The 17187-nt window shown below is 35.9% G+C and overlaps 1 protein-coding gene across 4 annotated transcripts in view; it reads left to right on the top strand.

Moving 5' to 3' along the window:
- Nucleotides 1-17187, top strand: part of SENP1 (SUMO specific peptidase 1) — a 46473-nt gene that overhangs the window by 16614 nt on the left and 12672 nt on the right. For all 4 annotated transcript variants that reach the window (XM_031462680.2, XM_031462679.2, XM_031462678.2 and 1 more), the window contains 7 exons: nt 5413-5516; nt 5598-5884; nt 7398-7452; nt 11276-11314; nt 12721-12805; nt 13033-13188; nt 14073-14204. In XM_031462680.2, the coding sequence (XP_031318540.1) occupies nt 5413-5516; nt 5598-5884; nt 7398-7452; nt 11276-11314; nt 12721-12805; nt 13033-13188; nt 14073-14204 (858 nt within the window). The remainder of the gene's footprint in view (nt 1-5412; nt 5517-5597; nt 5885-7397; nt 7453-11275; nt 11315-12720; nt 12806-13032; nt 13189-14072; nt 14205-17187) is intronic.

Raw genomic sequence — 17187 nt, 5'->3', positions numbered from 1 at the left:
AATCAATTCTGTAAATACGACATAGCATATTATTTATATAATAGAAAATGTGCTTATACCTGTTCAAGTAAATATTATGCATCCAGTCAGCATTAGACTTGTTGCTGTGGAGATACAAATGAACAATAATGACCTCATGTTTATATAACAGTAGAGCTTCCATTGTTCTTTCCACATGATTTATTATTTTGAATTCTTTTAACTCTGTGAAATAGGTAGAGATGATGTAATAATCATATTTTACAAAGCTGTAAAGTAAAGGTCAGCAGTTACACAACTAATAAATGGCCAGCCTGCAGCCCAGTTCTTCTAAAGGAGTCTAGTGTAGGATGCTTTCTGTTAATACAATGTGGTGATGTGGTTCCTGCCCATTGGAGCTTATAGATTGTGGAGTCAAGAAAACAGCATTATGTGTTAGATAATTATGTAATTATGTTAATGAAGATCTCTTAGGTGGCAGAACTTGATTATTTGTGACATGGCCAGGAAAGATGCTGTACTTTTCTGGTTTTAAATTTGTATTAAATCTAAATATTCAAGCAGAGAGTGGCAGAACTGGTAGATCATATTTAGCAGGGGGAAACAATAGACAAGAAACTGGCAACAGTTGCTTTTGGTGAGAAGAGCTAAGCAACAGTTTATGAAAGGGAGATTTATTTTTCACTGTACCTTTTGTAACATTGGATTTGGTACCATGTATGTATCAGTTATTACATAAATACTTTTTTTAAAGTGCTGGAGTGGTGGGGGTTGTGCTTCTGCTGGGACCTAGGCAGCCTATGGGGTATGGGCAGACTAGTGGGGAAGGAGACAGTAACAGCATGGCAGTTGGACACAGGCCTCCCAAACCCTTCTCTGTCTCATGTGGCTGCTGCTGGGATCCCCAGAATGCTTTAGACTGTTCATTGTAAGCCCAGCATTCACCCACCAGCCAACGAGTCCTTGGGACCACTGAGCCCCTCCTCCTTGCACCTCCACTTCCAGCCTGAGAACTTGGGCTGACTGAATACATTTATCCTTCCAATCCACCTTCCAGGCCACAGGCTGGGTCAATGGAGGGTGTGAAGCTAGAGCTCTGTTTCCTTCCACAGTGTCGAGATGATGCCAAGGATTGAACCTATCCTGTGGAACAAGAGATGCAGGAAATTTTGCCTTACTTGTTTTTAGGTCTATAATCTGCTGTGTGTAAGCAAGTCACCTGTAGTATAGAAACATGGAATAACCCATATTTTATGACTAAGACTCATATAAGACAAAATATTGGGCCATACTTTATTAAAATGAAACTTTCAACAGATTATTTAGATGTTTAGTCTTGGATATTACAGATAATCCAGATGAAAATCTAATATGCCCCCCCCACCCCCAGGACTAAAGAATTTATTGATGGGAGCTTATAAACTAGAGGAAAATTATTTTCCATGGAAACATTGGGACCTCCAAGGGAGATGCTGTTGCTTATGTTAAGGAAGAAAATTGTGTATTTATCTTATTTCTGGAGTTGTCTAGCACCTTCAGGAATGTGAAGCCATCTACAAGATTAACTTGATGTAACTACTGTACTGTTCAGTCATACAGCAAGGGTGTGAAGGGAATACAAGAAGAATTTGGAAGCATGCAGGTGGTGGCCGTACAACCATGACTTGGCTGATGGCTGATTCAAGGGCAACATTAAAGAACTATACTAGCTAATAGAGTAACCAGTAGTCACATGTGTTATTTAAATTAATTCAAATAAAATAAAATAAAAATATAGTTTCTTAGTCACTCTAACCACATTTCAAGTACTCATTAGCCACGATGAGTAGTGGCTACCATATTGGGCAGTGCAGATGTGGAACATTTCCATTAACACAGAAGATTCTGTTAGCACTGTTACAGAGGATGTGTCGTTGGGGAAGGAAAATCTACTAGGGACAATAAAAACGTGAAATGGTGAAAACACAAGTAGTGTCTCTTCAGTTATATGTTGCTTCCAGACATGCTTCTCTGCAACATATTGAGTGACATTTTAAGATGTTGGACTTCCTCATAGATGACACTGATGTTTTTATTCTTTAAAAAAAAAAAACATTTTTTTTATAGTTTTGTTATAAACTAAGAATTTTGAACTTAAAAACAGAAAATTGTTGAATTATGCATTTTTTGTATGTGAAATTTATTTATATGATATAAAGTTAATACCTTAAACAAAAAGTGGGGGGATTTATGAAGTTATTTGGGTAACTTATAACAAGGAATTAGTGGTTTGCTAAAATTTAATTTGTATTCTCCATTTAATTTTTATAATTCTACAATTCAGTTTTATGATGGAGCCTCTTACAGAAGTATCTAAATGCAAGAATCTGCCGTATTTTTCTCTTAATAGAATTGAGCATCTTAATTATCCTTTTACTTATTAAACTTTCTTTGGTCCTTTGTTAGGTTTAAAATGTAACGTTAGCCAACTTCCTTTACTTTAACATTTTATCCAGTTATTGCTTCCTTTCCTCTTAGTTTCCTAATTTGCTCACTGAATAGAAAATTGTTTAATAAATAATACACAGAGAAAGATGTTTGTTTATAGTGCCAAGTGCTCCAGAAAAGGATTGTGTGTGACGTTCCAAGTGACTTCCCTCTTTGCCTTTTCTTTCGGTAAAGCAAAATGTTATATGTTCTTTTGAGAGTTGCCTAGACTATCTTTTCTTTGTCTGAAATGGTTCTAAATAAAGTGTAACATACACCGTGTTTTTTGTTTTTAACGAAGCCTAAAACAGAAAAGTACCTTGCATCATTAAAAAAAAAAAAAGATAAATTCTTGTAACTTCCAAATTAACATGTAAAACAATGGAAGTTCTTAACCATGTCTCTGTAATTTCTTTTTTAAACCATTTATTAGTTTAAACTGAAAGTATGGGGCTGGAAGAGACCTCAGATAATTATTTGGAATATGGAACATTTATTTCTGTTCATTTTATGTTGTTTAATGACTGTGAGACTGTTCAGGCTCAAATAGAAGCTCTTCTTTGAAGATGTATTTACTGGGGAAAATGATCTGTGGGGGACTTATATGTGCATTAAGTTGATTCTTTTTTTTTTTAAATCAACTCTTTACATTGAATTAATCTAGACTTCTCATAATTTGCATTAACTGAGTCACTGAATGGCACCTTGGTTCTTCATGTTTTATTTATAAATATAAAAATTTATTCCAAGAAAACATTCTGCTATGTAATGTGAAGGAGAAGGGAAATGTTTCTAACTTTTTATTTTTGAAGTTTTTAGGGTACCAGAACAAAGTATCTCACTGTTCTGTTCTTGGTGCTCTCTCGAGGTCTTTGAATGATGGGGATATTTCTTTACCTTCTCTTGTGCAGAGTAACCTCTTACACCAGTTTATCTGCTTAACTCTCCTCCCTATGATAATGATAACACAGTCAAAGCTTTTTAAAATGTAGTTTGATGGGATGGTGGAAATGAAGTAAAATGACTGATTAGGAGTTAATTTCCGTGACTCAGGTGTTGTATTCCACTCATGATTTCTCTTCCCTCCCGCCTTTCTGCCACCCCTGAAAACGACATACTGTTGACCCTACTGAATTGTGGATTAGGTTATTTGGTATAGTGGGAAAGTGGAGTTAAGGTTTACAGTGAAGGGTGTTCTAGTCATTAAAGGGCCAGATAACACAGATTTCCTGTATATAGGTCACCGTGGAGTTGGCAAAGATCTCTCTTACAATCTGATAAACAGTAATGATGTTTCATCTTTAGATTACCTACTTGAAGAATTTTCATAATAGCAAATTTAGGTTTTAATAAAGAGGCATGTGTTTCAATTATGGTTTTTAATGCTGTAGACAATCTCTTTACAAACACTAAAAGAAGACCACCATCATCTGAATATAGTATTAATGTCTAAAAGATAAAATAATAGTGTTTCTTTTCTTCATACAGAACATTGCTAATTTGTTTGTTTGTTTGTTTTTTCTCTTGGGTCTGTTTTGCCACCAAATGCTCAACTAGTTCTGTTTTCCCTTCACTCAACTGTTCAAATTTAAGCATGGCTCTTTCTCATAAGGAGTTGCCATGCTTCACAGTGCAGTCAGTCACATTATACTGATGATGTAATTGAAATTTACTATGTGGCCAAAAAAAAAAAAAAGATTCAAGAAGAAAATATTTAGTGTCTTAGTGCCTCTTTATCTTTGCATAGACAATTGCTTAATTCACTGTGCTTTTAAAACACATTTGTAACTGAAAAAAATGCTTATGTGCATATTGAAATGTCACAGCGTGGGATGTTGCTAGCCCCGGCACAAAGTATTAAAATTATTTTGTGAAGATTGGTGTTGTATTAAATTGTATATAAGATTTTTAAAAATTCTGGGGCATGTTCTTTAGTGAATGCAGCCCCTTGCTTCAGGTAATCTGTGTAGGGTAGGTGCCTTACCATGGTTGTAGCTATGTACTCTGGTTCTGTGCTAAGTGACCTCATTTCTTACTACTCTTCTCCTGATTCACACTGACCTTACTTTTCCTTAAACACATCAAGCACATTCCTGTCTCAGGGCCTTTGCATTTGCTCTGCCTCTGCCTGAATACTCTTTTTATAAATTGCTATGACTGACTTTTTCCTTTAATTTTAGGTTCCCATTGAGATACCACCTTTTTAGAGAGATCTTACCTGTTCCTGCTCTTCTCCCTCCCATCACTTTCTGTTCTTGTACTTTTAATTTTCTTCATACTATTTAACTAGTTAACTAGTTTTGTGTTTGTGAATTATTTAGCTGTAATGTAAGCTCCACAGGGGCACGAACTTTATTGTATTCAGTGCGGTATTTCTAGTGACTAGAGCATAGTAGGTGTATAAGTCAGTAAGTGTATGAATGTTGTGAAATATGTGCTTTTCCCTAAATTCAGTATTGGGATTAAGGGGAGAAAAGTAAGTAAATATTGGCAATGAAAACCATTTCTGGAAAATACTTATACTCTTAAAAATTGAATAGAATAGGAAACTTTAGCAAGATGTTCCACTCTGATGTTGACTGTTCTGGTTACTTCCTTGTGATTTTTCTAACAGTTATGAGGAGCCAAGGGATTTGTTGGTATCCTATGTAGAAGTCCTCAAATGTTTTCTTTCTGGGTCTCAGAAGTGATTTCCTACTGGCCTTTTGGTTTCATATCCTACAGTTTCTCTGTGGTATTATTTACGCATATGCCCCATAATTTTCCAAAATATACTGCCTGGTATTTACTTCATTCAACTCCTCTTATATATACTTTATAATTTTCTAGAATATTATTAATGAACATAATTCTTAATTAGCATGAGGACTCTGTCAGAGCTTTGACAGAGCTTCTGGGAGTCTAGATGCTACTTTGAGAAATATTTGCCTTATTGAATGTGTTTAAGATTTTTTTTTTCTTTTATAGACAGTTCAAGAAGAAGAACGAGAAATTTACAGACAGCTGCTACAGGTGGTCACAGGGAAACAGTTTTCCGTAGCCAAACCTACCACACATTTTCCTTTACACCTGTGAGTCACAGAACCATATTTCAAATGAATTTAATTCTACATTTTGTTATTTGGTTTGAAATTATATTCTTCTTTTGCTAGGTCTCGATGTCTTAGTTCCAGTAAGAATACTTTGAAAGACCCACTGTTTAAAAATGGAAACTCTTGTGCAGCTCAGATCATTGGCTCTGACACTTCGTCATCTGGATCCGCCAGCATTTTAACTGCCCCGGAACAACTGTCCCACAGCGTGTGTTCCTTATTGTCTTATACCCCAGATGTTGTTGCATTTGGATCCAAAGATTCTGATCCTCTCCATCAACCCCAGCATCACCACTCTCTTCCACCTCAACCGGATAACATACCAGCTTCAAATACACAATCTGAAGGTAAACATGGTATTGGGTTACTGTATTTTCAATCCTAATAGCCGGCTAACTGTTTATTGGGTCTATGTGAATTACAGGCAAGGTAGTAATACACATGTAACTTAATTAAAATGTAAGATATAAGATACCTTAAATACATTTAATTCAGTTAGCCATGCCATGAATAAACTGAACATATAAGTAACTTCTTTCTTACATGGTGATGCAAATTATTTCATATAGTATTTTATTTAAAAGATTAACTTCCTGAGCAATCTTGTGTCAGAATATGTTAAGCCCAATTACTTAAGTTCTTTCTTTACTTTTAGTACTTTACAATGAAAACTAAGTACTCTGAAGTTCTAGGAATTTTGAAACATCAATTAAGAATTGATGTAAAAATTCTTAAGCAGGTAGTGCTTATAAAACCTACATAGTAGGTTTATGCATTTTAGAATGGTTGTCAGCAAATTTTGGAAACAAAAGAGTTTTCTCCTTAACTCTCAGCTAACTGAAATAATCTCTTAGCATTGCAGTTAGTTAGAAGTTTTGCAGTGATAATTTTTTTGTTTGCTTATTAGTTTCCCCCTTCTTTAGGTATGTGTTATGTGTGTGTTTTTGGTATATATTTAGGTATGTAACTTAAAACAAGTTTTATGTGAAGTGGTTAGACATTAGGGGTCTTTTGCCAAATCAGTCTCTAAGGCTCTCCCCTCCTTCCTCAGTTCATTTAATTTTTTAAAAAATCTATTCCTCACTTTCTTAAAATTCTCACTTGGATATTAAAATTGTTGGTGACGTCATTGTGTAGCTACACATATTTGTGAAAACTTATATTAAATTTTTTGAGGTGATTTACCGAGAACTATTATTAGAAGCCTTTGATTTCAGAAACATTCACTGGGTGGCAGATGCTTAGACACAACTAAACTAGAACAAACTGAACTGTTTCTTGTACCAGTTAGTACTCTAAATGAGGTTCTGATCATAGTGCTTTGGAAGGACATGATTCCTGCCTTAATAACACAGAAAATAAATGCTAGGATGATTGGATTTGTACTCTTTAGACTCTGCTGCTTCTCAGAAAGCTGTTGCTCTCTTTCTTTCTGACTTCCCTCCTGTTATTTGCCCCTTCCTCCTTTCCCTTCCCCTTCCCTTTTCACCTCATTCAGTCTCATGGCAGTTCATAAACTAAAGACTTCTGAGAAATCTTGGCGTGTTCTTGTTTCCCGGGAACAGGGAGAGGAAGCCCAGTGAGCAAGCACAGCCCAGGGGGGTTGCTGAAGGGCATGCACACTTGTGTTTTAGAGTGAGTCCCTTACTTGGGAGGCGTGCTCTGCACTAAGCCCTGTTTATGGCTCAGTGAAAATGGACCTGCCTCTCTTTCTCTTGCATCTTACCTTTACCCTTATGCTGTGTTATTTTTATGGAAACAGACTATAACAAAGTATGGGAACTTAAACTACAGACATCTAGAAAGTACAGAATGTGGAATTTTGTTAATAACGATATGCTCTTGTGTTTCTTTGTTTAGGATCAGACTCTGTGATTTTACTCAAAGTGAAAGATTCTCAGACTCCAGCTCCCAGGTAAACTTTGGTTAAAGGACATTCTTAACATGTTGTTTTCCCTGTCTCTAATCAGTTTCTTCACTGAGAGTTACAAAACTTAGATCTCTCTCCTATGTTGTCTGAATTATTTCAGTGACTTCCTAATTGATCTTTTTCCCTCCAGCTTCCATTTTGTTCTTCATTCCATTTTCCACCGTGTTCTCTAATCCATTTTTTACCTTATTCTTTAGTCTGTCTTCCATTATGCAGAGTGATCTTTCTAAAATGTATATCTAATCATTCACTAACCTCCCTCAAGGGTGGCTCATCAGACATAGAATCAAGTCCAGACTCCTAGTGTGGTATACAGTACCTTCCTCCACAAGACTTGCTTCCTGTCACACGTTCCTCCCTCTAACAAGTATTTATTGATAGCCTACTGGGTGCCAGGTGCTGTACAGACATTGGGGATAGCAGCAGTGAACAAAATGAAGTTCCTGCTCACAGAGAGTTTACATTCTAATTGTAAGGAGTGTAAGGGGAGGGATGGGGGACAAATAATGAATAAATAAGCACGCCTGGTGGTGATAAGTGCTGTGAAGAAAAGTAAATATGGTAGTATATAGACTGGGGTTTGGGGGTGCTGTTTATCTAGGATGATCATGGCAACTCTCTGATAGGTGACATTTGAGGAAACGCACAGTGGAGGTGAGAGAAGGAGCCATATGTAAAGGGTGGATTCTTTCATGTGATTATCATATGTGGACTTACAAGATGATAGGCATTGTCTTACCTTCACATTCAGTGTTCTGCCTGGTAGGTTCCCCCACCCCATCTCAACCTGTCTATCTGGCAGTAGTCTTTTTCACATCTTTTAGTCTCATTTCAGATGTGGTCTTCTCTATGAAACTTGACCCCTCTGAGAGGTATCAAGAACTTCTTCCTCTGTAACCCAATAGGTTACTACTTAGATTGCTATGTCTTTGCTATATCTGGCCTTACCAATTCAGTTGCTAGAATAATAATAGTATCAGTTTTCCAATGAGAAGATTAGGGATAATAAAATGATTTTCTCATCTCAGATCCCCTACTTCTTTGCAGCTCCCCTATATGTTTTAAACTTCAGGTATTTTTTTAAAAAAATTCTCTATTTGTTATAGTTTCCCAAGAAGACTTTACAGTTTAGATACTTTATTTTTCATACTTTTTTGGGGGGGAAGTTAGACGTGGGTTCTAATCTTGCCTTTTCCAGGCATCATGTAACTTTGGACAAGTTACTCTTCTGAGCTTCAGTTTCCTTATTAATAAAATGCAAGTATTAATGCCTTACTATTGAATTATCATGAGGATTAACTTATAGATAAAACACTTACATGTTACACGTATGCACAAGAATAGATGTTCTTTCTTGGGAAAAGTTGATTTCACGTAATGGGTGCTCTCGGTTCTTCAGCTGTTCTTTACGAAGTGTGCCTTTCCTTTATGGAGGGTTTCTTCTAGTGATGACTGAAGAGTGAGATGGATGAGAAATAGTCTTGGGTAAGACTCACTGGATAATGCTGTTTATCAAAGTTAGAGCCTGCTCTCCCAAGGCTTTGTTGATGAGCTCTTTATTCTTAATTGCCCACCCCTGCCTCTGAGTTAAGTTTCAGCAATGAAGATCTGCCCTTATTTCCCTGAATATGCCATGCTTTTTATGCCTCTGTGCCATTATACATTCTGATCCTTCTGCCTGGAATTCGCTTTACCTCCTTGTCCACTTGTTATACTCTTATTTTCCTTTTCAGAGTCTGACAGGTGTTATTTCTTCCTCAGGATATTTCTCTGGCTTCTCCAGGCAGTGCTAGTCCTTCCCTCCAGCACTTCTATCTCTGTACCTTGTTTGTTACTGATACCTTTGCACTTATCACCTGGAGCCAGTCATAGTGCCTGACACATTATGAGTACTTAGTAAATAAATCTTTATTAAATAAATGAATTTCCTAGAATGCCGGAAATCCTCTCTTGAGTAGCCCAAATACTTATCATATCCGTTTTGGTTTAATGCTTTGATTTATTAAAAGACACTTTACAATAACAGAAAGACATTGTCTTTGGAATTGGACAGAAATAGTTTCTAGTCCTCACTCTTCCAAGACAAATTATTCTTTTGAACCCAGTTTCCTTTTCCGTACAGTGTAAGGAATATTTCCTTATTACACATTATATTGAGGTTTAATTAATATGAGGATTATCATGAGGCTTAACTAATATATAAAACCCCTAAAACAGTTTTATACATAAAGCAATAAGTAGATAACTCAGTAAATAGCTGTAATTATTATTATTACTGTGTGCTTCAGTTATTATGAGAAATAATGCATAATCTCTTTGAAAAAGGATTTTGCCTTTTCCTCTGTATTTTGCTTTTCAACACCAAAAGATACGTTGATTCATTGAAGAGAAGTGCTTCTCCCTTACATTATTTATTTTCTCAATAAATACTGCGTGCCTCTTACATGTCAGCACTATTCTTGGTGCAGAGGATACAGTAGTAAATACAAAAGACAAAAATTCCTATCCTCAGCAAGTTTGTATTCTAATAAGAGAAGCAGACAAATTTGAATAGCATGATCCAATACCATGAAATTCTGGGTGATTCTTGTCACTTTGTTATATTGTGTAATAAGTGTGTTTTCACATTCATTTGTTTTTAGTTTTGCACACTAAGTAGTAGCCCCTCACAGTGCTTCCACTGATCTCTGTGACTTTCTTTCTTGGCTGTAGGATCAGTTGTTCACTGCATTAAGGAATAGGCCACCTCCTGTGTGTTCTACCTTTATTAACCTCAATGACAGTGGGGAGGTAATTTCATCACCAAACCCCAGAACTAAGGATGATTGGGAACGCTAATTCTCAGAAGTTAGGCTAGGGAGCAAGGGATAATCTCTGAGCCTGTGTTCTTGCCTTTACTAGAGAAGACTGTAGAAATTTAAGAACTACAGGGGACACTGATCTCCATACTTAAAAATCCAGAAACTATGGCCCATGGAAAAGGAAGTGACTTGCTCATGGTCACAGAGCTTAACAAGGGTGGCTGCAGGAGATCCCCGCCTCTTAACTTCCAATCTGATGCTCTGTTTACTTGTTCTGCATCTCTGAAAATTTCCTTCAGAAAAGTGTTCACTCTTCTTTCATTTGGTTCTGTGAGAACTCCTTCAGTTAGGGGCTGGCAAGGAGATAAGGAAGTTTGAGAAGAGTAAAAGGCTCTGGAACAGACAACATGCCTGTGACTCTGCTACGCGTTATTCACCTGGTTGTCGGCAAGAGCTGCATGCAGAACTGGTCTTCCATCTGCGGATGGAGTGTATTGCTGATTATCCACTTTGGTTCATTGGCTCATTAGCTGTCTGATATGGATTATTCTGTGGGCAGGGATTTTTAGTATCTACTATGATTTGGTTGAATATTGGTTAAGTAGACCAACAAGAAGTCCAAGAATCGATAAGATTTTATTAAATCATTAATAAATCTGTCAGTCTGAGCCATTTAGGAAGAGGAATGTTCTAGCTTAATATATTACCTTGACAAGTGATGTACTCTTTCACATCATGTTGGCCTCTCTTGCAAGTAAGGAGCTATGCTAAACTTAATTTCTCTGTTGAATGTTGGGCCATCTTTTTAACTATATGTGTGCAGGTGACTCATATTCGTATTCCTTTAGTTCTCAGATAAAATAGTTTTATGTAATTTAGGCCGTCTTATTATATACTTGTAAAGCATTCTTGTAAACTATTTAAATGATTGGTTTTCTTGGTGAAAATATTTGATTTTCTTTTAAATCTCCTGCTGATTTGTCACATTTTTCTTTTCCCACCCATAGTCCTACTTTTTTCCAGGCAGAGCTGTGGATCAAAGAATTGTAAGTTACTATTTTTGGTATCATTTTTTTTTCCTTCTCCATCACTTTCTTTTCAGTTAAAAGAACTCAGTTAGCCAATCACCCTACCTATTTTCAGTTAGTAAAATTTCCCTATTTATAAAGTAACTTTTTAAGTTACTGGGTTTTAAAAGTTCTTTTGGGGTTGGGACATTTCTATGTTCAGGTTTATTAAATCTATAACAATTGTTGAAGCTAAATTGAATTGGAAAAATATTTCAAAGTTAGCTGTTACATAGAAAGAAAAATAAATGTCCTTATTTTTGCATTGATAAAACTAATTTATTGAATGATTTGTATTTCTGGAGTTTGCAAAATTACTGGAAGTTTAGTCTCTAGTTTCAAGGACTCACTTTTGAGTTATCCAAACCATAGCCTTGTTGATTTTTTTTTTAAAGAAAAAAACCCGTATTTCTTCTTTGGGATCATAAATACAATATTTGAACTAAAACGTCAGTGGTATCTTGTATTATTTTCTTCTTTGGGATTCAGTCTCATTTTGGGGTTTCCAGATGGAAGTTTCACTTTCTCCATAATCTTAGCAGCCTGTTTTTAAAAAGGGCTACGCATTTATGAATATACATAAAAGTCACTTGTTCACATTTAGGAACAAACTAGTAATTTTCATCATTTCAAAATAAAATAGTAGGAATATTTCAGTAACACTGTGAGGTTTCACTGTGTTTTAAAGTAAGTGTAGTACATCACTAGTACCAAGTATATTTTTTCTGCAAAGAAATATATTTGTTTTCAAAGTAATGTATTAATTCAACAGACACATGGTGAACACCTATGTGAACTAAAACTGTGGGTGATGTTGTAGAAGTGAATAGGACACAGTCTCTAATTTCAAAATGTTCACATATGAGGTATACACAAGTAAGTGCTTTTAAAAATCCAGGAGATGATATATACTAAAGTGAACAAGTAAACAAATAAGCAAACAAACAGAAGAGATGTGAATAGAGTATAGAATACTATACTAATTGGGTGGATGGCAAGACTGCCTGTTGGAGAGATTAAGGAATAAAGACTTGGTGTGTTGTCACATACATTGTGCTGGTTATTCTCTGCCAGGATTTGAGCTGGGCTTGGAAGATTATACAGGCAAGTTGTAGTTTGTTCATTTTAATTTTCAAAGAAATGCCACAACCCCACCCTGAAACCATAAGCTAGTTTTAATTCTATCTGTGAAAATGCTCAATTTTAATTAAATTCATTTTAAAAGCATGAAATAAATTAGTAAAGTGAGTGTAATGATAAATTAGTATAAGGATTTTAGACTTTCTATATGAGAGTTTTATGTTTAATGCTCATTGTGCATCAGCAGTGTTCCTAATGCTAAGTAAGTGGTCAGCATTTGTGTCACATTCCTTTTCATTTCCTAGAACTAGTGTTTATGATTCTCGAGCACGGGAAAGATTGCGCCACATTGAAGAGCAGAAAGCACTGGCATTACAGCTTCAAAACCAGGTAAAAAAAACTTTGAGATAATAAATGAATAGCACATCCAAATCAAAACTAATTTGGAAGGTTACCTGGATTGGGGATCCAGGCTGTTGTAATTGCAAGGTTATGTGGTAGCACAGCAGTGTATGGTACATGGTGTGTGTCCTTGGCTTTCCAGGTAGTACCACTCCGTGTACATAGACAAATAGCAGATTTCTTTATTCCACTTATTTTGAAGTTCTGTCTTTCAGAGATTACAGGAACGGGAACATTCAATACATGATTCAGTGGAACTGCATCTTCGTGTACCTCTTGAAAAGGAGATCCCTGTCACAATTGCCCAAGAAACAGGGAAAAAAGGTCATAAATTAACTGATAGTGAGGATGAATTTCCTGAAATCACAGAGGTAAATTATATACTATAAATTCCTGTACTCAAAAGTGCTGTGTTTAGAGAGAATGCTTTGGACAAATTTCAAACATAAAAGTAATAGAACATCTGGTGTTTAAATTATATTGCATACTCCTGCTTTATTGGGTATTACATGCAATCTTAGCTTTATTTTTAAAGGATTATTGAAAATTGAGGAAAAAATTATGGGGGCTTTTACAACTTCAGTGGAAAAGCATTTAATAAATTTGTGTTTCATTTCATGTGCATTATTAATTCACATGTACAGTACTTTGACATCAGATAGTAAGCTGAGCTTTATCATTTTTTAAGTTAATAAAAATAGTATAAAAATTTGGAAAATATGTAAAAGTCTGCATACATTTTAAAATAATCTGTTCCTTAATTCATTCTTCTGTTTGAAAAGCTATCATATAGCTAGTGAGTATAACACATCTATTAGAGTCGTGCTAAATTCCATATTTTTACTTTACAAAAATAAAACAAATTTTTCTAGGAAAATGTGTCTAAAAGATTACTTTTGCCTTTACTCCATTATTATCTTTGAGAAAGATTCTATTTCTCAGGAAGTTGTTTGACCAAAGACATAAAATATAATGAGGTCTTCTCATGGACTTAGAAAATTTGAAAGCAGGTTATTTCAGACTTTAGGAATAATATGAAACAAGGGTCTGAAATGTGCTGAAAAAGAGAAGGGTGGACAAGATAGGCTGGAAGGAAGTAATCAGGGAGATTACTGGAAGGAACAGAAACTAGAATGTTAGAATTAAGTAGTCAATTAGTGATTAAATAAAGTCTGGGGATTGCACAGGGCTTGGTGAGAAATTGGTATGTCTGAAGCCATTTATGCTTGCTCTGTGACACTTCTTGGTTCCCTAGGAAATGGAGAAAGAAATAAAGAATGTATTTCGTAATGGGAATCAGGATGAAGTTCTGAGTGAAGCATTCCGTTTGACCATTACACGCAAAGATATTCAAACTCTAAACCATCTGAACTGGCTCAATGATGAGGTAATCTCACACCTGTTTTTATATTCAAATAGTGACTGAACATCAAATGGAAACTAATGGCATCATATCACTGTTTCTCAGAGTGTGGTCCTTGAATGACCTGCTTCAGAATCAGCTCTCACAGGCCTCTCCATTCTCTTGAATAAGTATGAGGCAGTGTGGTAGAGATAAATTCACTTTAAACAAACATCTCAGGTGATTATTTATGTACCTTAGTGTCTGAGAACTGCTGATTTACCTTATTATGTATTGAAGATTTGGACACTGAGGGAAAGGACATTCATTCATTGGTATTCTCATGCTCTTTAAGGCACCTGCCCTGCAGTCCACATCTTTTGAGCAAATATTTAATAGCTGACCATGTTGCAGCATGAAGGAATACTTTGGGATTTCCGTATAGGAATCCATTTCTACTACCCTTTCTATCTCTACTTAGGTCACTTAGGCTGTGAGTGATAAGCTTTCTAAAATAGCCCAACTTTATATGCGGTATTTTTTTAAACTGACACTGAAGTTAAAAATTTGATGTATTGATTTAAAAAAAGTTATGGCCCTCAGCTTCTGAGAGTTCTGATTACTTTAAGTAAATTAGTTACATTAGAATCTTTAAACTGATCTGTCCCATTCCTAAACCTGTAGGAACCTATCTTATTTCAGAAGGATATTTTCGCAGCGAAAGAAGAGAACTGGGTTAGGGTTTTCCCTTATGTACCTGCCTCCTTTCTTAGGCCCACTAGGAGCATCCTTGCTTGACATCTGGGGTGTACTCAAGCTTCATAGCTAAGGAGAATTTTTAAATACTCGATAGTAAGCACTAGAGATTCTAGATACCTGTATCCTGATCTTACGTGTTTAAGACTTTTCCAGATAACAATATTGGCTAACATCTGTTGGGCATTTACCTCATGTTAGGCACTATTCTAAATGTTTCTTGTGTTCTGCTCATGTCAGAGTCACCACAGCCCTTGGAGGTGGATACTATAGTTTTAACATCTCCATTTGATAGATGAAGAAACAAAGCACAGAAAGATAAAGAAACATGCAAAGTTACATGGCTAGTAAGTAGCAGAGCCAGAATTCAGACCCAAGCATTGGGTCTTATTTATTATATTATGCTACCTCAGAATCTTACATGTTTTAGGATTAAATGTATAGAATTTAAGAGCCACATGTCATGTCTAGCAGGTTGATTTTCTGTGGGGCCAGCTGGACTAGCCCCATTCTCTTTGCCACTGGTGAGTTTATAAGATATAAATTTAAGAAGTTCATCACTCACTGACTAGTATCTTCATAAGGAAGATATGGTTTGATACTGTCTTTAGGGGAAACAGCCCTTGCTTCTTGTGGCTCAGATTAGTGATATTAGAACACTGGATGAAATAACAGAGGGGAAAAAAAGAGCTCACTAAGTCAAAAGGCAAAATGAAAATCAAGAACACTTAAAAGTATCCACCAATTAAGCATTTTTGATTTGGAGACACTAATCTATGGTCTCTTGGCATATTTTGCCTGCCACTGCCAAATGGGAAGGAGCCAGTTATTCTATAGGGATTGTAGTTGTAAATTATGCAAAACCTTCTAGGGGGCAGCAGTGAGTAGGATATGAGCTGAGTTCTTGCTATATACTGTGGCATTTACCTCAGTGAGCTCCCTTACAGAGGCTGCATTCATCAGGACATAGTTTTCATTCCCTGGGCCTGTCAGAGGCTGGATTTTTAGCAAGCGAAGTTAATGGAAATTACATTATTTAGAAGAGACAAGGGGAAGGAATGATTCCTTGTCTACTTTATCTCTACCACACCTACCTGTAACTTTTGTAAGGAGTATGTCTTCTGAGTTCAGAATAATGTTAACATAGAATGCAGGTGCCAGTTCACTTGTCCATAATGATAATGAGAACTCTTTTAATAACTACTCTAATAACTATTTAAAAAGCACTCTTTTCAAAGTACCACATTTCTCAGGCTTTGAAAGTTATTGCCCTTGAGAAGCTAATAACATTCTATGGGGAATTAGTAGCTATCCTTAAGTATTCATACTCATTTTAAAGTACTTAATTCTATTTATTTTTTCTTTTTTTTTCTTAGGTTTGTTTATTTATGTATTTTTTAACTGGAGGTTCTGGGGATTGAACCCAGGACCTTTTGCATGCTAGGCAGGCACTCTACCATTGAGCTATCCCCTCCCCTTACTTAATTCTGTTTCCCAATTGTGAACTCTCAGTCTTTTGTAAGTAATTTGCCCTCTCTTCAGTCCTATTCTTCCTAGCTTCAAATAGATATTTTCATTCACAACCGTTTCTTTTTCTGTCTCCTGTCAGTCTCCTTTTATAGGCTACATTAAAACTTTTCCACATTATTTCTACCACTGTATAGACAAGGAATGTTAAGTTCCTAGAAGTGAAAAGGATCCGGTTTAGTTTATAAGGAAAAAAATCCAGAAGTTCTGTATTTGGGTATGTACAGAAAGCCATGAGGCTACCCTATCTCTGGCCTCTTTCCTAAAAGGGCAGTAGGCTGTAGTGCCTGTTCATACAGTAGGCTTTCCAACATGTTTTCAAGAATGGATTTATGTATAGGTGAATAGTTAAATTCTGCATAGCTTCAAAGGGCTAATGATTGATAGGATTAGCACTTTACCTCACTATAAGAAAATGAAACTTCTCAAAACTGGGATGTGGGAGCGGCTGCCTTGTAAAGAATACAGAATGAGGCGGGAAAGCTGATAACATCAGGGATGTTATAGGTGGGAATTTCTTTACCAGGTCTGGTGATTAGTTATTAATAGAAATCTCTAATTAAGGATTTCAGAGGGCAGAGTAAAGAGAGGGGGAATTAGTTGCAAAAGTAGATTGAAACTCACAATTAAGAAACAAAAGAAAATATTTTTAAAAGGATGTCAATACTAGAAAGTATTTACTATTTCCTGGAGATTGAGTTGAATAACTTCTGGAATCCAGCTTTAGGATTTTAGGTTAATGATC

This window comes from Camelus dromedarius, chromosome 11 (assembly GCF_036321535.1).
Source record: "Camelus dromedarius isolate mCamDro1 chromosome 11, mCamDro1.pat, whole genome shotgun sequence".
In the NCBI taxonomy this organism is placed as follows: Eukaryota; Metazoa; Chordata; class Mammalia; order Artiodactyla; family Camelidae; genus Camelus; species Camelus dromedarius.
Note: the sequence above shows the minus strand (reverse complement) of the source record. Positions and strands in the feature narration are given on the sequence as shown.